Source organism: Schistocerca gregaria, chromosome 2 (assembly GCF_023897955.1).
Source record: "Schistocerca gregaria isolate iqSchGreg1 chromosome 2, iqSchGreg1.2, whole genome shotgun sequence".
Lineage (NCBI taxonomy): Eukaryota > Metazoa > Arthropoda > Insecta > Orthoptera > Acrididae > Schistocerca > Schistocerca gregaria.
The window spans coordinates 389,865,764-389,890,053 of record NC_064921.1 but is presented as its reverse complement, the minus strand read 5'-3'; the positions used below and the strand labels follow the sequence as shown (position 1 = coordinate 389,890,053).

General features: G+C 41.5%; 1 protein-coding gene across 1 annotated transcript in view; it reads right to left on the bottom strand.

Annotated features, from left to right (window-relative positions):
- The window catches only part of LOC126335794 (glycerol kinase-like), a 285,428-nt gene that overhangs the window by 11,824 nt on the left and 249,314 nt on the right, over positions 1–24,290 (bottom strand). The window contains exons 10-11 of the mRNA XM_049999258.1: positions 18,648–18,715; positions 17,306–17,326 (exon numbers count right to left, since the gene is read on the bottom strand). Coding sequence (XP_049855215.1) covers positions 17,306–17,326; positions 18,648–18,715 — 89 coding nt within the window. The remainder of the gene's footprint in view (positions 1–17,305; positions 17,327–18,647; positions 18,716–24,290) is intronic.

Below are 24,290 nucleotides of genomic sequence, written 5' to 3'. Positions count from 1 at the left end.
CTCTTTAATTTTCGTGTAGGCAGTATCTATCTTACCCCTAGTGAGATAAGCTTCTACATCCTTACATTAGTCCTCTAGCCATCCCTGCTTAGCCATTTTGCACTTCCTGTCGATCTCATTTTTGAGACGTTTGTATTCCCTTTTGCCTGCTTCATTTACTGCATTTTTATATTTTCTCCTTTCATCAATTAAATTCAATATATCTTCTGTTACCCAAGGATTTCTACTAACCCTCATCTTTTTACCTACTTGATCCTCTGCTGCCTTCACTATTTCATCCCTCAAAGCTACGCATTCTTCTTCCACTGTATTTCTGCCCCCCATTCCTGTCAATCGTTCCCTAATGCTCACACTGAGACTCTCTACAACCTCTGGTTCTGTCAGTTCATCCAGATCCCGTCTCTTGAAATTACCACCTTTTTGCAGTTTCTTCAGTTTTAATCTACAGTTCATAACCTATAGATTGTGATCAGAGTCCACATCTGCCCCTCGAAATGTCTTACAATTTAAAACCTGGTTCCTAAATCTCTGTCTTACCATTATATAATCTATCTAAAACCTTCCAGTATCCCCAGGCCTCTTCCATGTAACAAACCTTCTTTCATGATTCTTGAACCAAGTGTTAGCTATGATTAAGTTATGCTCTGTGCAAAATTCTGCCAGACGGCTTTCTCTTTCATTCCTTACCCCCATTCCATATTCACCTTCTAAGTTTCCTTCTCTTCCTTTCCCTACTATCGAATTCCAGTCACCCATGACTATTAAATTTTCATCTCCCTTCAATATCTGAATAATTTCTTCTCATCATACATTTCATCCGTGTCTTTGTCATTTACTGAGATGGTTGGCATATAAACTTGTACTACTGTTGTAGGCATGGGCTTTGTGTCTATCTTGGCCACAATAATTCATTCATTATGCTGTTTGTAGTAGCTTTCTCACACTCCTATCTTTTTAATTCATTATTAAACCTACTCCTGAATTACTCCTATTTGATTTTGTATTTATAACCCTGTATTCACCTAACCAGAAGTCTTGTTCCTCCTCCCACTGAACTTCACTAATTCGTGCTATATCTAACTTTAACCTATCCATTTCCCTTTTTAAATTTTCTAACTTACTTGCTTGATTAAGGGATCTGACATTTCATGCTCCAATCCGTAGAATGCCAGTTTTCTTTCTCCTGATAATGACATCCTCCTGAGTACTCCCCACCTGGAGATCTGAATGGGGGATTATTTTACCTCCGGAATATTTTACCCAAGAGCATGCCATCATCATTTAACCATACAGTAAAGCTGCATGCCCTCGGGAAAAATTACGGCTGTAGTTTCCCCTTGCCTTCAGCCATTGTCAGTGCCAGAACAGCAAGTCCGTTTTGGTTAGTGTTACAAGGCCAGATCAGTCAATCATCCAGACTGTTGCCCCTGCAACTATTGGAAAGGCTGCTGCCCCTCTTCAGGTACCATACATTTGTCTGGCCTCTCAACAGATACCCCTCCATTGTGGTTGCACCTGCGGTACAGCTATCTGTATCACTGAGGCACGCTAGCCTCCCCACAAATGGCAAGGTCCGTGGTTCATGGGGGAAAAGATTATTCTTATGGATTCAAAAATTATCACTGAATTGAGGATTTCAATATAGACCATGCTATACCTATGTTGTAATTCCCTAGCAACAACTAGAACTTTAATTCTATCTACAATTCCACTATTTTCCTCTTCACTTTGAATATCCACCTATTATTGAGTTTTTCTTGGTTTTCTGGGCTCCAGTCATGGTCCAAGTTTCATTTTTGTTGTTTGACACCTTTCTAATTTTTTGAGTTGTCACAGTCCATTGCATTAGTATGGGATAGATTCATAACACAGTGTCACATATGCAGAGTTTACCTTAAAGTTGGCATATCTTACAGACTCTTTAATTTAATAATGATATTCAGCAACAAATAATATTACAATACCTAGAAATAATACAGTTTCAGGACCTTATACGAATTATTCTTCTTAATATGACAGTTTACAAATTGCCAACTAAAGATTTGTGTGCAACAGTAAATTTGATATTTTATGCATTTTATATTTGTTAATATACAAATAGCAGAATTACAAATATTTTTATCATAATTAGATCAGTTGTGAATCATATAAAACTAAGGGCTTGACATGCTTACAAAGCATTTTTAATGAACAAAAAAACCTGTCTAGGGAATAAAATGGATGTTCGGTTAAAATTCTTATTAATTGGTGTTTTAGTTTGGTAGTAGTAAGGCCTGTGAAACTTTCTGGTAGGGCACTGGCTAGCTTCAGCCCATCATTAAGGGCTTTTTTTTTTTTTTTTTTTTTTAAAAAAAAAAAGCTGTTTTGGCTACTTACATGGTACCTGAATTTTTATCTTGTATCATGCTGTTGTAGGCCACTGCTGAATTCACAAGCATGCGCACCTAATTTTGGGAACAGGTTCTGACACAATTCTCTAGGTTTGGCAACACAAATAATTCTGATAACTTTTTTCTGTGGTGTTAATAATGTGCTTGGGTTTCTTCATGTAGTTGCATGCCATTTTTCTAGGAAATAGTTTAAATTTGATGGAAATAATGAATGAGAAGCTGTTTTTAGAACACACATATCCTTACAATATTTGATAATCATGTTTTCAGTAAATATGTTTTTAGACACCTTAAGGAATCTACAGGATGTTCAGAAATTCCCATTATGAACTTCTAAGACTTGTAGAGGGCAGTGAGTATATAATATTTTGAATAAGAACCAATGTCCAGAAACATTTCTGTTGTATGATGGTTTCAATTCAGATGTTTAATTCATCCACTTCTGTTTGAGAAATTGCATTAGGTATGACACAGTACAGTTATTAGGTATCAATTCAAAAGGAAACCTAATGAAACATCCAATTATAACTTAAGAACATGTACTCATATTAATACTTAAATATTACATCTATACATTTTACCTAAACAAAAAAGGTCCCCAGAGGACTTCATCTAGAAGTTCGCAGGCTGCATCTGCGGGGCTCTGAGCTAAGTCTGACATTACTTCCACTTACTTGTGTCAGACCCCTCCTGTTTTCTTTCCTGTCGGTCTCCTTTGGCCAACTCTTGTTTTTCGACCCCAATGGTATTAGGTTTCGAGGCCTGAGGGTGTCTTTCAGTTTCCTATCTCTCTCACCCATGTTCTTCAGGGTTTGAAGCAGGACCATAGCTCAAGGTTGTGGGTGAAGTCCCCAACCGCAGCTGCACTGGAGGAGAGGATCTCTGGTACGGTGCATATGCTTCTACATCTACATCTACATGACTACTCTGCAATTCACATTTAAGTGTTTGGCAGAGGGTTCATCGAACCACAATCATACTCTCTCTCTACTATTCCACTCCCGAACAGCGAGCGGGAAAAACGAACACCTAAACCTTTCTGTTCGAGCTCTGATTTCTATTATTTTATTTTGATGATCATTCCTACCTATGTAGGTTGGGCTCAACAAAATATTTTCGCATTCGGAAGAGAAAGTTGGTGACTGAAATTTCGTAAAAAGGTCTCGCCGCGATGAAAAACGTCTTTGCTGTAATGAATTCCATCCCAACTCGTGTATCATATCTGCCACACTCTCTCCCCTGTAACGTGATAATACAAAACGAGCTGCCCTTTTTTGCACCCTTTCGATGTCCTCCGTCAATCCCACCTGGTAAGGATCCCACACCGCGCAGCAATATTCTAACAGAGGACGAACGAGTGTAGTGTAAGCTGTCTCTTTAGTGGACTTGTTGCATCTTCTAAGTGTCCTGCCCATGAAACGCAACCTTTGGCTCGCCTTCCTGACAATATTATCTATGTGGTCCTTCCAACTGAAGTTGTTCGTAATTTTAACACCCAGGTACTTAGTTGAATTGACAGCCTTGAGAATAGCACTATTTATCGAGTAATCGAATTCCAACGGATTTCTTTTGGAACTCATGTGGATCATCTCACACTTTTCGTTATTTATCGTCAACTGCCACCTGACACACCATACAGCAATCTTTTCTAAATCGCTTTGCAACTGATACTGGTCTTCAGATGACCTTACTAGACGGTAAATTACAGCATCATATGCGAACAATCTAAGAGAACTGCTCAGATTGTCACCCAGGTCATTTATATAGATCAGGAACAGCAGGGGTCCCAGGAAGCTTCCCTGGGGAACACCTGATATCACTTCAGTTTTACTCGATCATTTGCCGTCTATTACTACGAACTGCGACCTTCCTGACAGGAAATCACGAATCCAGTTGCACAACTGAGACGATACCCCATAGGTCCACAGCTTGATTACAAGTCGCTTGTGAGGAACAGTGTCAAAAGCTTTCCGGAAATCTAGAAATACGGAATCAACTTGAGATCCCCTGTCGATAGCGGCCATTACTTCGTGTGAATAAAGAGCTAGCTGCGTTGCACAAGAGCGATGTTTTCTGAAGCCATGCTGATTACGTGTCAATAGATCGTTCCCTTCGAGGTGATTCATAATGCTTGAATACAGTATATGCTCCAAAACCCTACTGCAAACCGACGTCAATGATATAGGTCTGTAGTTAAATTGATTACTCCTACTACCCTTCTTGAACACTGCTGCGACCTGCGCAATTTTCCAATCTGTAGGTACAGATCTATCGGTGAGCGAGCGGTTGTATATGAGTGCTAAGTAGGGAGCTATAGTATCAGCGTAATCTGAAAGGAACCTAATCGGTATACAATCTGGACCTGAAGACTTGCCCGTATCAAGCGATTTGAGTTGCTTCGCAACCCCTAAGGTATCTACTTCTAAGAAACTCATGCTAGCAGATGTTCGTGTTTCAAATTCTGGAATATTCCATTCGTCTTCCCTGGTGAAGGAATTTCGGAAAACTGCGTTCAATAACTCTGCTTTAGCGGCACAGTCGTCGATAACAGTACCATCGGCACTGCGCAGCGAAGGAATTGACTGCGTCTTGCCGCTTGTGTACTTTACATACGACCAGAATTTCTTCGGATTTTCTACCAAATTTCGAGACAATGTTTCGTTGTGGAACCTATTAAAGGCATCTCGCATCGAAGTACGTGCCAAATTTCGCGCGTCTGTAAATTTTAGCCGATCTTCGGGATTTCGTGTTTTTCTGAACTTCGCATGCTTTTTCCGTTGCCTCTGCAACAGCGTTCGGACCTTTTTTGTGTACCATGGGGGATCCGTTCCATCTCTTACCAATTTATGAGGTATGAATATCTCAATTGCTGTTGCTACTATATCTTTGAATTTGAGCCACATCTCATCTACATTCGCATAGTCAGTTCGGAAGGAATGGAAATTGTCTTTTAGGAAGGCTTCTAGTGGCACTTTATCCGCTTTTTTAAATAAAAGTATTTTGCGTTTGTTTCTGATGGATTTGGAAGAAATGGTATTGAGCCTAGCTACAATGACCTTGTGATCACTAATCCCTGTATCAGTCATGATGCTCTCTATCAGCTCTGGTTTGTTTGTGGCTAAGAGGTCAAGTGTGTTTTCGCAACCATTTACAATTCGCGTGGGTTCATGGACTAACTGCTCGAAATAATTTTCGGAGAAAGCATTTAGGACAATCTCAGAAGACGTTTTCTGCCTACCACCGGTTTTGAACAAGTATTTTTGCCAACATACCGAGGGTAGGTTGAAGTCCCCACCAACTATTACCGTATGAGTGGGGTATTTATTTGTTACGAGACTCAAACTTTCTCTGAACTGTTCCGCAACTGTATCATCAGAGTCTGGCGGTCGGTAGAAGGAGGCAATTATTAACTTAATTTGGCTGTTAAGTATAACCTCCACCCATACCAATTTGCACGGAGTATCTACTTCGACTTCACTACTAGATAAACCACTACTGACAGACACAAACATTCCACCACCAATTCTGCCTAATCTATCTTTCCTGAACACCGTCTGAGACTTCATAAAAATTTCTGCAGAACTTATTTCAGGCTTTAGCCAGCTTTCTGTACCTATAACGATATCAGCTTCTGTGCTTTCTATTAGCGCTTGAAGCTCAGGGACTTTTCCAGCCCAACTACAACAATTTACAACTATAATTCCGACTGTTCCTTGATCCAAGCACGTCCTGTAATTGCCATGCACCCTTTGACATTGCAGCCCATCCCGCACTTTCCCAAGGCCTTCTAACCTAAAAAACCGCCCAGTCCACGCCACACAGCCTCCGCTACCCATGTAGCCGCCAGCTGAGTGTAGTGAACTCCTGACCTATGCAGCGGAACCCGAAACCCCACCACCCTATGGCGCAAGTCAAGGAATCTGCAGCCAATACGGTCGCAAAACCGTCTGAGCCTCTGATTCAGACCCTCCACCCGGCTCTGCACCAAAGGTCCGCAGTTGGTTCTGTCAACGATGCTGCAGATGGTGAGCTCTGCCTTCATCTCATAAGCAAGACCGGCAGCCTTCACCAAATCAGATAGCCGCTGGAATCCAGAGAGAATTTCCTCAGATCCAAAGCGACACACGTCATTAGTGCCGACATGTGCCACCACCTGCAGCTGGCTGCACCCTGTGCTCTTCATGGCATCCGGAAGGACCCTTTCCACATCAGGAATGACTCCTCCCGGAATGCACACGGAGTGCACACTGGATTTCTTCCCCTCCTTAGCCGCCGTATCCCTAAGGGGCCCCATTACGCGCCTAACATTGGAGCTCCCAACTACCAGTAAGCCCACCCTCTGCGATTGCCCGGACCATGAAGGCTGAGAATGATCCTCTGAAACAGGGCAGGCAGCTGCATCTGGCTCAGCCAGAGACAGTGCCTGAAACCGGTTTGTCAGACGCACCGGGGAGGCTTTGTGATCAGCCTCCGGGGATACCTTTCGCTGCCTGCCACGCCTTGGAACGACCTGCCAATCAACCACAGGCGAGGGCTCAGCCCCACTGCGGGCAGCAACTGGGGCAACCACAGCGGCAGACCGACCTGGGGACAGACAGGACGAGGTTGACATCCCCGTGATACCCAAGTCCGGCTCCCCACAGTGGTGCCCATTGGCAACAGCCTCAAGCTGCGCGACCGAAGTCAGCGCCGATTGCAGCTGTGAGCGAAGGGATGCCAAGTCAGCCCTCATCCGAACACAGCAATCGCAGTCCCTGTCCTTTCTAATCGATGTTGAACAACAGTTACCGATACACGAGTCCATGCCTAGATAACGCAAGCGAAACACGCAAAGAATGTATCAACTAACCTGTACAAATGCCTAACGACTGCGCTACAATCTGCTGAATTTACGATTACAGTAACTAAAACTCGAAATTGCACCTCCTATATGAAACTCACACACAATTTAAATAACAATCTACGAAGTAAGCACTAAAGCGCGATGCTACAACTGTCAAATACTATAATACGCCCAAAATATATGAATTAAACAATGCAAGTACCCAAAAACACGCAAAGAAATTAATTAAACTATCTAACAAATAAGTAAGCTAGGGTTATACGACTTGCTGCTACAGCTGCTTATCCAACGGCGGCAGGGAGCACACTGGCTGTGACCCGGTGAGCGAGCGGTTGTATATGAGTGCTAAGTAGGGAGCTATAGTATCAGCGTAATCTGAAAGGGACCTAATCGGTATACAATCTGGACCTGAAGACTTGCCCGTATCAAGCGATTTGAGTTGCTTCGTAACCCCTAAGGTATCTACTTCTAAGAAACTCATGCTAGCAGATGTTCGTGTTTCAATTTCTGGAATATTCCATTCGTCTTCCCTGGTGAAGGAATTTCGGAAAACTGCGTTCAATAACTCCGCTTTAGCGGCACAGTCGTCGATAACAGTACCATCGGCACTGCGCAGCGAAGGTATTGACTGCGTCTTGCCGCTTGTGTACTTTACATACGACCAGAAATTCTTCGGATTTTCTACCAAATTTCGAGACAATGTTTTGTTGTGGAACCTATTAAAGGCATCTCGCATCGAAGTACGTGCCAAATTTCGCGCGTCTGTAAATTTTAGCCCATCTTCGGGATTTCGCGTTCTTCTGAACTTCGCATGCTTTTTCTGTTGCCTCTGCAACAGCGTTCGGACCTTTTTTGTGTACCACGGGGGATCCGTTCCATCTCTTACCAATTTATGAGGTATGAAATTCTCAATTGCTGTTGCTACTGTATCTTTGAATTTGAGCCACATCTCGTCTACATTCGCTTAGTCAGTTCGGAAGGAATGGAAATTGTCTTTTAGGAAGGCTTCTAGTGACACTTTATCCGCTTTTTTAAATAAAATTGTTTTGCGTTTGTTTCTGATGGATTTGGAAGAAACTGTATTGAGCCTAGCTACAACGACCTTGTGATCACTAATCCCTGTATCAGTCATGATGCTCTCTATCATCTCTGGATTGTTTGTGGCTAAGAGGTCAAGTGTGTTTTCGCAACCATTTACAATTCGCGTGGGTTCGTGGATGCTTGGCGGATGGGGCAACGGATCCAGAGTACCGTAGGCGACAGTAGGGTTCAACCTGAACAAGTCAACTCCTGCAACCTACTCAACTCCACACATAGTGACCCGTCATTCCTATGGAAACAGTTGTTTGAGTTGAGAGAAAGCTATGAATGCTGGGCAAATTTTAAATAAAACCAAGACGTTGCAGTGCCTGTGGAGAGGACGCTCCACCTGCGCCTGCAAAGGTGCAGATAACAACATGGGGAGTCGCAGTTACCAGGTTTAAGCCTTGTGCTGAGGGACGTGAGTATGGGCGCCAGGGTTGACTCTCATCGGTGGGATAGCCCATTGCAGCTAACTGACTGGTTACTGCCAGCCTCAAGCTGAGCAGCCCTCAGCCAGTAAGGTACCAGCTCATCCCCCACGTTGTGCTTCTATGGGTGTATGGAGCAGCAAGCATCTCGCAGTGCTTGATACAAGGTGGGTTACTGAGGCACCTGGAAAAAACAACAATAAAGTAGCTCATATGAGCAAAACCAACTATTCAATAACACGATCTGCCACCTGGAATGTCAGAACTATGTTACCCGGATATGACACTCCTACAGATGCTGCCCCTATAGTCAGAAAAACAACCATAATTGACAGAGAACTCCTGCATCTTCGCATTAATGTGGCTGCATTACAGGAAACTCGTCTCTCTGGGAAAGGCAGCCTGCATGACGATTATTACACCTTTTTCTGGAAAGGGAGAGAAATTGGAGAAAGACGTGAACACAGAGTTGGCTTTGCAGTGTGAAACAGTCTTCTCAGCTGCTGCAAACAATGATGATTAATCTGAATGATTAACAACTTTGAGATTAAAGAAACATCAGGCCCCGTCACATTAATCTCGGCATATGCTCTCACTATGAAAGTGTCACCTGAAGTCAAAGACATGTTCTATGAAGACCTGAGTAAATGCCTGGAGAATGTTTGTGGATCATATAAAGTCATGTTACTGGGAGACTTTAATGCCAGGGTTGGGAATAAATGGAACAACTGCACTGACTGCATTGGACCATATGGCATTGGAAATATGAATGAGAACAGTCAGTGACTGCTGGATCTTTGCACCTCTCTTTCTCTCTGCATCACATGGAAACACCCACCTTCAGGCCATTGGCATCAACTCGACTTCATCATAGACCAGAAGAAGCGACCTACATCATGTCCTTAATTCCCGCACATATCACAGTGCTGAATGTGATACTGATCACTCTTTAGTAATGACCAAATCATGGTTCACACCAAAGAAGATTCACTCAGCTGAGAGCGTTTGTCAAAGAGTGAAGATCAACACCAAAGCCATTAAAGATGATGCTCTATACAAAAAGTTCAGTGAAGAAATTGAGATGAAACTGAATCCTGAGCAATTTGTAACTGTACAGAGCGCCAAAAATATGTGGCATCTAGCTAAAGAAAATATTATGCAGACAGCTATCAGAACATTTGGGAAGTAGGGTAGGACTCAAAGTGACTGGTTTACTGAATGTGAAAGTGAGTTGCGTCCAGATATAGACAAGAAATGTAATGCTCATATACAGGTTATGAATAATCATAAAGACCAATGAGCTCATGCCTGAATACAAGGGCTGCAAAGTAGACCTGCAATGAGTTTCTCACCATTGCACAAATAGATATTGGACCAACCTTTGTAAAACTATTCAGATCTGCCGAGACAAAGGAGATTATAGTGGCATGTATCAAGGCATCAAAAAGGCCATTGGACCAACAAGCAGGAAGTTTGCTGCAATAAAAGATCTAAATGGAGACCCAGTCAACAATAAAAACCAGCAGCTAGATAGATGGATGCAGCACTATGCTAAACTATACACAGAAGAGGTCAACATTTCCTCAGAAGCTTTGGGTACTTTACCAACTTACCCAGTTATGTCTGAGATTGATGATCCTCCCATTGTTGACGAATTAAAACTCGCACTTAAAAGTCTAAAGCTAGGAAAGAATACAGGCCATGATAACTTACCAGCAGAAATCATCAAACTTGACTGCATTTTTCCAATATTGTATCAAATCCTATTGCAGTGCTGGGAAGAAGGCACAGTACCTCAAGACATGCGAGATGCAAATATAGTAACAATCTATAAGGGAAAAGGCGACAGAGGTAACTGTCACAACTATAGAGGAAAATCTCTCTTGAGCATTGCTGGAAAGGCGTATGCAAGGATAAACCTGAAGAGACTAGAAACCTTGGCTTCTCGGATCTACCCTGAGTCACAGTGTGGATTTCGAACTGGCAGATCCACAAGTGACATGATATTTACCTTGTGCCAACTACAAGAGAAGTGCCGTGAACACAGAGTGCCATTATATGTGGCTTTTGTTGACCTCAAGAAAGCCTTTGACACCATCAGTAGGGAGGGACTCTACAGCATATTGGAAAAAATTGGATGTCCCCCAACTTTGCTGTCTTTAATAAGATCTTTTCACAACAATATGCATGGCTCTGTAATCTTTGATGGCAGTACATCTAAACCATTCAGTATGAACTGTGGTGTAAGATAAGGCTGTGTGTTGGCACCTACACTTTTTGGAATTTTCCTCTCGGATCTGCTCGAAGTGGCTTTTGAGAATTGCGATGTTGGAGTACATCTGCATACTAGAAAAGATGGAAGGCTTTTCAATGTCAGTCTTCTGAAGAGTAACACAAAGCGCTATGCGACAGTCGCTCGTGAACTCCTGTATGCTGATGATGCTGCAGTTGTTGCAAACTCCGAAGAAGAGCTGCAAGAGCTAGTATCAAGATTTAGTCACACATGCCACCTATTCTCAATGAGTGTAAACAGCAGTAAGACTGTAATTATGGTTCAGGGTGCTAACACAAAGCCAAATATCACACTAGATGGCACTACTCTGCAAGTTGTAGATAACTTCTGCTATCTTGGATCTACTATAGAATCAAACTTGTCTGTTGACAAGGAAATTGATGCTTGCATTGGAAGAGCTGCGACAACTTTTGGCAAACTCTCTACACGTGTTTGGAAAAACAACAAACTCTCTTTGACCACCAAAATTCTTGTATATCAAACTTGTTGCATCCTCAGCATCCTTTTGTATGCATCAGAAACATGGACTACCTATGCCAAACAAGAACGTCGCCTTAGTGCTTTTCACATGCGGTGCCTGAGGTCCATTCTCAGAGTAACCTGGAAGGACCGAGTGACCAACAAAGCAGTGCTATCTAAAACTAACTGCAACCGTATTTCAGCTTTCTTGAAGCAGAGATGACTCCATTGGCTGGGACACATCCACCATATGGATCCTGACAGATTACCACATGAGGTGATGCTTGGAGAGATCTCTATAGCCAAAAGACCTGTAGGACATCCTTTATTGATGTTGACGGACTCCTGTAAACGAGATATGGAGAGCTTTGGAATTGACACAAACAGATGGGAGGCACGGGCTAGCATGAGACCAGAGTGACATGACGATATATCATCTGGAATGTCGAAGCATGATGAAGGCTTATTAGACAGATTAAGGCAGAAAAAGCTTCACAATGCTACCACTGCTCCTGCCTCAGCAGCCAGATACACTTGTGACAATTGTGGCAAGAGATGCGGTGCTGCCATTGGCTTGACAAGTCATATAAAAAAAAAGCAACCCATAAACACACAGACACTGCAACAATCATCTACTAAGATGTCATGGCCAATATATAAACAGAAAAGAACCCAGCATACTGTACATACAGATCAGTAGTCATACAGTACAACAGCGGCTCAATGTGGCAACCACCAATGTTATTACAGACATTGTACATGTCATCCTGTCTACCCTATTGCATAACATGACAGGCAACTCTGAGGCTTTTGTCTTTTCTTCAGCAGACTTGGACATATTGCACATCTGAACTGAAACCATCATAAAATGGAAATGTTACATTTCTAGATGTGGGTTTCTATTCAAAATATTATGTACCCACTCCCCCCTACAAGCCCTAGAAGTCTGTAATGTGAATTTCCCAACTTCCTGCATATGCATGTACCATCTAAAGTTATCCTGGATTGTGATTCCCAAGAGTTTGTCAATTTTCCTTTCTTACAATGTTATTTTCTACAGATTATGTCATACTAGATGCAATTTGTTTCCTGATCTTAAATTCCATTATTCCAGTCTTTGAAACACATTTAGATGGCTTGCATTGAAATACTTGACTATTTCATTGGTTACTCTGTTGCACAGCACCTTCACGCTGCTGTAGACATTGCGTTTGCACACAGTTGATGTATTGCCTGCATAAAGTATTTTTGTTTTGTTTTTTAATCTTGTGCTGGTGAGGACCAGGTGAAATGAATGTGACAGAAGGTGTTGAGGTTGTGGAGGAATATGGACAGGGTATCCTGGTGCTGGATCCATATAATGAAATATCGTTAATGACTCTGAATCAGACAAGGTGTTTGGGGTTTTGAGAGGCTGTAATCAAGAGGTAATGGGTTGGGGATGGCTGAGAGTTGGTGAAGGAAGTGGTTTATATCTTTGATATGAGAGGCTAGTCTATAAGCAGTTCAATGGTTGACAAGAGTGAAAATTCTTTCAGTGGTTGCACAGTAATGAGCAACAATGGGGTATCCTGGATTATTGAATTTATGGATTTTGGGAGGCATGTAGAAAGAGGATGTGTATATTTGTTTGCACTTAAGCTATCATCAAACATGGGAAAATAAGTGACTGACTTAAAGTAAGGACGAGAGTAATTTGTAGAGAAGAGGTGAATCAATTTGGAGGTGAAATATAGTAATTTGCTACTTGCATAATTTTTAACTGTGATCCAATAGATGGATCAGTACGAGGATAGTATGTATGGTAGTCAAAGTAATCATGATCAGTGCTCCGGACTACCAAAAGCCACATGCAACCATGCAGGTTAGGGCCAGTAATGCATGTACATAGCAAAGGCAAGTCAGAACAACTCCTCTCACACCTTTCCTCTGTTTTTAAAATGTATTTCACTGTCTATCTGATCTTATTAATTGACTAACACAGTGGCTTGTGATCCTTTCCTTAGTGAGACCTCTTGCAAGGTATGAGCGCCCTCTGGCAATGGTGTTCCTTTCATCAGTGCATTGCTGCATTCTGAAGGTTATGCAAACAGAGGTCACTGGTTACTTACTCCCATCTTTAAGTTTGGTTCATTTGGCCTCTTCTTATCACATACTTCACCATTTTATATAATTTTGTAAGTTTCTTAAACTTTGTGCTTGGGTGTACTGTATTTAACAATATTGTGAAAAGGAAAGTTGGTACTCACAACGTAGTGGAGATGCTGAGTCACAGATAGGCACAACAAAAAGACAGTCATAAATAATAGCTTTTGGCCAGTAAGGCCTTCATCAGAATTAGACAGCAAACATACACATACACACTCATGCAAATGCAACTCACACACACATGACTGCAGTCTCAGGCAACTGAGGCCACACTGCGAGCTGCACCGGTGCATGATGGGTTTGGCGAATGGGTGGGGGTAAGAAAGAAAGAGGCTGGGGGGGGGGGGGGGGGGAGATAGTGTGGTAAACATGGCAGACAGTGATGATGTGCTGTTGGAGAATGTGGAGGGATGAGGTGGAAAGAGGGTCGGGCAGATACATGCAGTTGGGAGATTAGATAGAGGGAGCAGAGTGGTGGTGAGAAGGGAGGGGTTAGCAACAAAGGAGAGAAGTAAAAAGACTGTGTGTAATGGAGGAATGAGGGCTGTGTAGAGCTGGAATGGGAACAGAGAAGGGGCTGAATGGGAGAGGACAATGGGTAATGATGGATGACACCAGGAGATTTTTGGAGATGTAATTTATATATTGCAGGGAAAGTTCCCTCCTGCACAATTCAGAAAATCTGGTGTTGGTGGGAAGGATCCATATGGCACAAGCTGTGAAGCGGTCATTATTGAAATAAAGGATGTCATATCTGGCAGTGTGCTCAGCAACAGGGTGGTCCACTTGTTTCTTGGCTATAGTTCGTTGGTGGCCATTCATGCAGACAGACAACATGTTGGTTGTCATGCCCACATAGAAAGCAGCTCAGTGGTTGCAGCTTAGCTTGTATATCACATGACTGGTTTCACAGGTAGCCCTTTCTTTGATGGGATAGGTGGTGCTTGTGGCCGGACTGAAGCAGATGGTGGTGGGAAGATGTATAGGACAGGGCTTGCATCTAGGTCTATTACCAGGGTATGAGCCATGAGGTAAAGTTAAACCATTTTGAGTGTGTGTTCTCCTGCCACCACTTGGTGAGTAGACTTTTAATATATCCATTTACGTCATTTTGTCAATAACTGATTATTTTCATTGTTATTCAGTATTACGTGGAAGAGCTATTGTTGCAGTCTCTGAAGATGGTGTTTCAGACCAATGGCAGCTTCTGTAGTCAGTGGCTCCTTCCTTTGGCAGAAGAGTTGAATGGCGAGGATGAGGGGTGAGGGAAAAAGACCTAGAGGTTTAAGGAAAAGGGGTAAAGTTCAGAAAAGTCACCCAGAACCCAGGTCAGGGGAGACATACTGGATGGGTTGAGAAGGAAAGACTGATTGTTGGGGACTGCACTGGGTGAAAATTGAAAACTTCTTAGAGCCGACACAGAGGCATACCGACAATCCTTCTTTCCACGAACAATATGAGACTGGAATAGGAGGGAGAACTGATAGAGGTACTCAGGGTACCCTCCGCCACACACCATCAGGTGGCTTGTGGAGTATGGATGCAGATGTAGATGTAGATGTACAGTCATTCTCAATCTGCAGAAAGGGACCAATGAATTCCAATGTCGATTTCCAGCACAATATAAACACAAGTTACTATACATGATCGTCATCTTTCTCCAATTTCCACAAGGATGCCCTCTCCCCTTGCTGCTAAACTGAATCACAGCAGTAGTTTACTGTTTGTCAGTAGATGAATAGTGATGGCTTCCTAATTATACATTCAATGTAAATGGGTAGATAAAAGATCTACGCACCAAGCAGTGGCAGGAGAACAGTCCTTTTGCTTCATCCCTCTTCCTTCCCCTTCAACTGTGCTACTGGCTCCAAAATCTTGTAAAATTCAAATTTTTTTATTGTGTGTTCTTGGACTGCGCTTTGTGAATAGACTTTTTATCTCTCCATTTACACTTTATTTTCAGTAACTGATTATTTTCATTGTTATTCAGTATTATGTGGTGGTGCCATTGTTAGAGATTCTGAATATGGTGTTTCTGGCCAATGGCAGCTGCCAGATGATCTCCATCTTGTAAACAATAAATTTTGAATTAATGAGAAGGCACTGATTTCATATGTCAAGCAAACAAGGTCTTAAAAATGTGATGAAACACATTGTTTAAAATGGGCAAAATCTTATATTATCCTCATATGATCAAGCCAAAGCAACAACATCATTGACAGATAAAAACAAAATGAGCTTGGCATCCTCAAACAGGCCATAGTTTCAGGAGAACCATTATATGAACAGTGCTTCTGTTCTGGGCAACTTTTCTGAGCTGTACCCCTTTCCCTAAACCTCTCCAGTTCTTTTTCTTCACCCCTATTCCTCCCCCTCCAACTCTTCGGCCTAAAGACGGAGCTACTGGCTCTGACAGCTTGTAAAATTTAAACCTTTTTTGTGTGTGTGTTCTCCTGCCATTGGTTGGCGAGTAAATTTTTTTATCTATCCATTTACATTGAATGTATAATTAGGAAACCATCACCCTTCATCTACTGACAAACAGCAAACTATTGTTGTGATTCAGTTTAGCAGCAAGGGGAGGGGGCATCCTTGTGGGGATTGGGGACAGATTATGGTCATGTGTAGTAACTCACACTTATATTGTGTTGGAAATCTACAATGGAATTCATTGGTCCCTTTCTGCAGCTTGAGAATGACTGCACAAAGAAATACTGGAGAAAACTCTGAGGACGCTATTTCAGCTTGGCTCTGTAAAGGTAAGTCAGTCTTGATTGCCAAGCAGTGTCAAAACTTCTGCCACATCAATAACTTAGCATAATTTCCCATGTACATCTTGACCCAAAACAACCCTGGAAATATAGCAACGCAGTATCTCCCATTACACTTGGTAATCTTAAATTTCCAGTTTAGCAGTATCACAGGTAATCAGTGACAGAAATTTGTGAGAATTTTTTAGTGAGTAAAAAGCCTGCTCCTTCAGGATGCCTGTACCTACACTACACTAGATAAGACCTACAATAATTATAAACACGTTTGTCTTGCTTACATTAAATTCAAAAATGCCTACACAATGTTCATAAAGAAACTTTTAACAGATCTAGGAATATGGTTGAAGTGTAAAGAAAAACAGCATGTGACAATAGTGTCAGGAGTGTCTGACACATGACAGCAAATTTGGTGCAGTTAAACTTTGGCTGTGCAACACTCTGTAATAAGATAGAATATTATTCAGTGTAATAACACATCTTAGGTGTAGTATAATATGCAACATTAAACTATGTGCAGTACAACCATACTGAAGTGATATAATGCAATCTGTTGGATAATTACATTTATAATATACCTTAGTGTAATATAGAGTCATGTAATTATTTTGTAACAATTATGCTGTGTCATTTTACTGAATACATGTACAAATATTCAAAAGAGAATAAAAGTATTCTCTTCAATTTTTTTTAAATTTAAACAAAGAATAGTATTTTTAATAAGGAAGTCATCTGAAGGAGATACACCATCAGCAATAACACATCACACTATGGGGAAATGTGCACCAAGTGTGTACATAGAAAGAAGACACACAAAAAAGACAATTGTGAATCAAATGATGTTTAAGGAGTACACCCCACTTTCTTGGTGTAATAGATGTCTATTTCCTTACTTCAGTATCAGTAATTGGTTTCTATGTTTACAATCAGAGGGCCTAAGGCATTACGTTGTGACAGAAGCTCCATGCAGTTGCTAGAGATTTTTGACAGCCTTGTATTGGGTAATAATGTGTTTCCACCTACATATTCATGAAAGACACTGTCAGATTCAGAAAGGACATCATAGAATAAAATGAATTTTGAAGGAAGTCTTGGAAGAAAGAATGTATACAGATGCTGAATTATTAATCCTGGAGTACTTTGGTTGAGATCCTTGTGTGAAGGAAGTGTTATAATATTTTGGGTGGTGTCAATTACATTCTACTTTTCCATTAGAAACTGCCTAGACACTGGATTTGTTGTCAATATAGGATGACCATTACTTATCCTACTGTCAGCAGTTACAGTGCAACTGGGCAGATATGGTTACTATACGTGAAAAATCTCTAATGACTATCAAATGTCACCCTCACATTCCCCTATCGCTATATTACAGACAATGAGTGTGATGTATAGGACTGTAGACGAAACAGCAGCCAGCATAATATCAAGACAGGTCTGTCTTAAAAATGCACCATTAATAAGTTTTCATAAAATGATGACAGAGTGCAACGCTATTACTTATTAACATTTGGAAGTTATAGGTTTTGTTAGAATAGTCATGACTGCATAATGCAGAGTTAAGGAGAGAGGGCTTAAGCTTCCCATATTTTGATGCATGAATAAATTACCTTTCATATGAATGATACGAATATAATAGAGGGAAACATTCCACATGGGAAAAATATATCTAAAAACAAAGATGATGTGACTTACCAAACGAAAGCACTGGTAGGTTGATAGACACACAAACAAACACAAACATATACACAAAATTCAAGCTTTCGAAACCAACGGTTGCTTCATCAGAAAAGATGGAAGGAGAGGGAAAGACGAAAGGATGTGGGTTTTAAGGGAGAGGGTAAGGAGTCATTCCAGTCCCGGGAGTGGAAAGACTTACCTTAGGGAGAAAAAAGGACAGGTATACACTCGCGCACACACACACACACACACACACACACACACACACACACACACACACACACACACACACACATATCCATCCGCACATACGCAGTCACAAGCAGGTCTGCTTGTGACTGTGTATGTGCGGATAAAGCAACCGTTGGTTGTGAAAGCTTGAATTTTGTGTGTATGTTTGTGTTTGTTTGTGTGTCTATCAACCTACCAGCGCTTTCATTTGGTAAGTCACATCATCTTTGTTTTTAGATATAACCTTTCATATGTGTTGACAATAAGAAAAAATACATAGTTTTAGTGTGAAGATAAGTGAAATGTACCTATTTCCTCTTCAACAATCTCTAGTTCCCAGTTTAGGCTTCTTTCTATGGCCATCTTCCACCTGGAGTATTTTATATCACGCTCTGAAACATGTGAGACATAATCTATTTTACTAATACCCATGATCATAATCACAAATCCTGTGTATTGCTGTATAATATTTGATAATTCCTGTATATGAGTGAAACATACTAAACAAATAAAATAAACTATGTTACATTGCTAGTTAGTTATCTTTTCCTTGTGTAAGTAATACCAATTAGATCTTCTTGAACCAATACAAATCTAGAGATTAATCAGCATGAAAACTTTATTTGATGACATAGCCGTAGTCAATAAAAGCTATCAAAAACTACATTGGGTGCTTAATGAAACAGGATATGGGCTAAGTGTTGTGTTTGATAACAACAATATTATGAAAAGGATAGATTGCTAATCATTGTAAAGATATATTGAGTTGCACACAGGCACAATGGAAAGACTGTTACAGATCAAGTTTCCAGTCAAAGCTGTCCTCTGAAAAGAAAAGAAAATACATACTCATTCACACAAGCAAGCATACATCACCCACTTATGACTGCTGTATTTGGCTGCTCTGGCCAGAATGCAATGGTGTCACATAGGCAAGCAGCAATCTGGAGGGGGTGGTGAAGCTCACATAATGCCAGGCACAGAAAGGTGGTTGAAACCTGAAACTGATACCAGTAGGATTTTTGGGGAAAATTTAAGTGAAATTGAAAGGATAGGCAATTAGGGAATGGAGGTAGTGTATTTGTTGCAGAAGACAAAAAACTCAAATCCATTGAGATAGAAATGGAAGCTGCATGTGGGATTGTTTGGGTAAGTGTCAGTGTCAAGAGTGGGCCCAAAATGAGAATTGGATCCTTCTATCACCCACCAGAATCATCTCCTGATGTAACTGAATACTTCAGAGAAAAGCTCAGTTCACTTGTACATAAGTTCCGCAATCATACTGTTATCATACAACAATTAAATTGGAAAATTACAGGTTTATTAGTGGTGGGCATGATAAGACATCCTGTGAAACTTTACTGAATGCCTTCTCTGAAAAATACCTAGAATAGATAGTTAGGAATGCCACTCATGATGGAAATATATTGGATCTAATGGGAACAAATAGACCTGACCTCTTTGAGGACATCCACATCAAAACTTGAATCAGCGACCATAATGCAGTTGTGGCAACAATGATTACCAAATTACAAAGGGCAACAAAAACAAGCAGAAAGACGTATATGTTTAGTAAACTAGATAAAACATCAGTTATGTCTTACCTCAATGAGGAAATTGAAACTTTCATCACATGGCAGGAGCAAGTAGAGGAACTCTGTCTCAAATTTACAAGAATAGTTGACCATGCACTGGGTAGATATGTACCCAGTAGAACAGTTCATAATGGGAGGGAACCTCCATGGTATACAGTCACTGTAAAGAAACTTCTAAAGAAACAGTGATTACTGCATAACAAGTGTAAAACAAAGTGTAGGGCTATAGATAGAGATATACCGAATGAAATGCATTTCACTGTTAAGATAGCAATGTGTGATGCCTTCAGTGATTACTGAAGCAGAATATTATCAAATGACATTTCACAAAATCCAAAGAAATTCTGGTCATATGTAAAGGCTGTTAATGGCAGCAAAGTTAATGTCCAGTCACTAGAAAAGAAGACAGGAACTGAAATTGAGGATATCAAAGCAAAAGCTGAAATGCTGAACTACATTTTCAAATGTTCCTTTACAAAGGAAAACCATGGAGAATTGCCCCAATTTAATCCTCATGCCCCTGAAAAGATGAATGAAATAATTATCAGTGAAACAGCTGAAATTGTTAAAACTGAACAAAACTCCAGGCTCTGATGGAATTGCTGTCAGATTCTATACTGAATCTGCAGCTGATTTAGCCCCTCTTCTCACTATAAGCTAGAGTAGATACCCTAAATAAAAAATGTTGCCCAGTTCTTGGAAAAAGGCACAGCTCATACCTGCCTACAAGAAGGGTAGCAGAAGTGATCCACAAACTACTGTCCAGTGTCCTTGACACTGATTTGTTGTAGAATTTTATAACATATTCTGAGCACAAACATAGTGAGTTATCTTGAACACAATGGCCTCCTCAATGTCAACCAGTATGGTTTTCGAAAACATCAGTCATGTGAAACCCAACTCCCACTTTTCTCACATGACATACTGTAAGCTTTGGATCAAGGCAATCAAGTAGATGCAGTGTTACATGATTTGCAAAAAGCATTTGACTCAGTATCACACCTATGCTTCTTGTCAGAAGTATGATCATATAGGGTATCAAGTGAAACTTGTGACTGGAAGGATGCAGCATGTTATCTTGGATGTAAAGTCATTGTCAATTATAGAAGTCACTTCAGGTGTGCCCCAAGGAAGTGTGTTTGGAGCCTTACTATTCATGAGCTTGCACACAATATTAGTAGTAACATCAGCATTTTTCCAGATGATGCACTTATCTATAATGAAGTACTATATGAGAGAAGGTGAATAACTGTTCTGTCAGACCTTGATAAGATTTCAACATGGTGCACAGATTGGCAACTTGCTCTAAATGTTCAGAAATGAAAAACTGTGCACTTAACAAAATGAAAAAAAAAAAACATAATATCTTATGACTATAATATCAATGAGTCACTTTTGGGATTGGCCAATTCTTACAAATACCTGAGAGTAACACTTTGGAGGCATATGAAACGAAATGATCACATAGGTTCAGTCATGTGTAAAGCAAGTGGTACACTTTGGTTTATTGGCAAAATATTGGGGATAAGCAATCAATCTACTAAAGAGATTGCTTACAAATCACTTGTGTGATCCATCCTACAATATTTCTCAAGTCTGTGGTACCCATACCAGATAGGACCAACAGGGGATATTGAATGTATACACAGAAGGGCAGCACAAATTGTTACAGGTTTGTTTAATCCATGGGAGAGTGTCACAGGGATACTGAAGGAGCTGAAATGGCAGACTCTTGAAGAAAAGCTAAACTATCCTGAGAAAATGTATTAACAAAGTTTTGAAAACCAGCTTTAAGTGAGTACTCTAGGCTCTAGGGATATGCTACAGTCCCCTATGTATCACTCACACAAGGATCATGAGGATAAGATTAGAATAATTACTGCATGCACAGAGGCATGCAACCAGCCATCCTGGTGGATGGCTGGTTGGTAGTCATACTAATATAAAAAGCTGTTCAATGATTGCACCAGAGCTTGTACATGAAAAGGCTGTTTTCAAAGGTGACTAGGCCTCTGATGGGGTAGGATAAGCCCATGAAAGGACTAGAATAGGAAGTGCTGGGTGGAGGACTGGGCAGGTCTTGCACCTGTGTTGGGTTGGGTTTGGGATTGGGAGCTGCATGGAGGTGGGCTAGGGTGTTGTGGGGATTGGATGGGCAATCAAACACCACTTTAGGAGGTGTGGGAAGCACCTTGGGTAGCATGTCCCTCATTTCAGGACATGATGGTAAATGATCAAAGCCCTCACAAAGGATGCAGTTCAGTTGTTTAAATCCAGCTTGGTATTGAATGACAAAGAGGGTGCTCCTTTGTAGCTGGTTCTTCATGGTGCTGGGAGGACTGTTAAAATGCACGTTTTGCTGGTGGTTGGAGGTTAGTGTTGATAGGGTGTGTTGGCCTTCAGTCCAGATCATGAAGATATCATCAATGAACCTGAACCACACAGGGTTTGGGGTTTTGGGAGGCTAGGAAGGTTCCCTCTAGATGGCCCATAGACAGGTTGGCATAGGAGGGTGCCATGTGGGTGCCCATGTGTTTGTTTGTATACATTCTCTTCAAAGGAAGTAGTTGTGTGTTACGATGAAGTAAGTAAGTTTCATCAGGAATTAGGTAGTGTATATTGAGTCCGAATGATGTTAAGGAGATGTAGTGGTCAATAGTGGCAAGACCATGGGTAAGAGAGATATTGGGGTATGGGAGGCACCATCGGGAGTGATGGGTAGGGATCCGGGAGGTAAAGGGGTGAGGATGGTGGAGAGTCAACTCTCCTCCTCCTGCCCCCCCCCTCCCCCTCTTACCTAACCACCCCCTGGTCAGTGAAGGAAGTGGTAGATATATTTGACATGGGACGATAAATTACACCACAGATAAGTGGTGTAAACCATGATAAGTAGGGATCCAGGCAGTAAAGGGGGGAATTCTAGACACCATATCCATAATCTATAATACCTGCTGACATCCTACTGCCAGTTTGAGGCACCACTATCCAATCCACACTTTACCCATAGAGTTCCTAATCATTGACCCCTCATGGCACCCAGATTCTGTATATCTGTTCTTTTTTCCACTTGCTACAGTTTTGGGGCCAAAACTCCCAATTCACTAAATCCAGAGCTAAACAAGCTTAGAACACTGCTGTTAACCTTTGCACCAAAATCCTCAGCCCCAAAGGCCTTCCGTACAGCTCTACATCCAAATTTAACCGTGCAATTGTCAAACACCTACCCTCCTTCTCTCAGTCCTTGCAGGAAACATTAATTTGCCAACTGTCCCTCTAACCAAAGCCAATATAAAGCCAATATATAATCCTACCTCTCCCACTTCATGCTACCATCTCACCTTAACTCTCCTCCTCCTGCCCCCCCTCCCCCTCTTACCTAACCACCCCCTGGTCACTTTCCAGGGTTCACTTACCTCCAACTTGCCTCCTATGCATCCCCAGGTCTATTCTTAACAACACCAACTTTTCAGCAGAGAAAGGACAGTCATACACAGCCTCACAACAAATACTGACCTGATCATTCTAATTGCAGATAAAGGTTTCATCAGTGTCACAAGGATTACCTGAAGTAAGGTCTCTGCCTGCTTTCTGACTTATCCACCTATAAACTCTGTCATAGACATCCCATCCCAGCTGTCCAAATAACCTACAATCCTTTCTTAAAGCCTTAGGCCCTTTCCAGAACCTCTCTCCTAAACCTATCTCCCTCCTCAACTCTATGACAACCTGCAGATCATACTACTGCATGCTCCCCAAAATCCACAAAGCCAAAAATCCTGGAAACCCCACTGTAGCTGATTATTGTGGTCCTATTGAAATATCTCATACCTCATCACTCCAACAAATTGCCCAAAATCTAACCTCCCATGTCTAAAATACCAATCACTTCCTTCATCGACTCCCCACTAATCCCACCACTTTACCTCTTGGATCCCTACTTGTCACTGTTGATGCCACTTCTCTATACACCAATATCCCTCATACCCATACTCTGAGGACTCATGGCCTCATCACTACTGAACACTACCTCTCCCAGTATCCTTCAGAGTCCATACCCACTACCTCATTCCTCATACACCTTACTAACTTCATCCTAAGACACAGCTGCAACTGTTTTGGAGGGAAGCTATACAAACAAATCTGCAGCACAGGGCCCAAATCCATGGTCTACTTCAGGTTCAGTGATGATATCTTCCTGATCTGGACTCAGACACAAGACACCCTATTGCCATGCCTTCACAATCTCAACACCTTATCTCCCATCTACTTCACATGTTCCTACTCATCACAGGGTGCCACCTTCCTGGCTGTTGACCTTCTCCTGCCTGATGGCTCCGTCAAAACCTCTGTCCACGTTGAACCCCCAACAGCA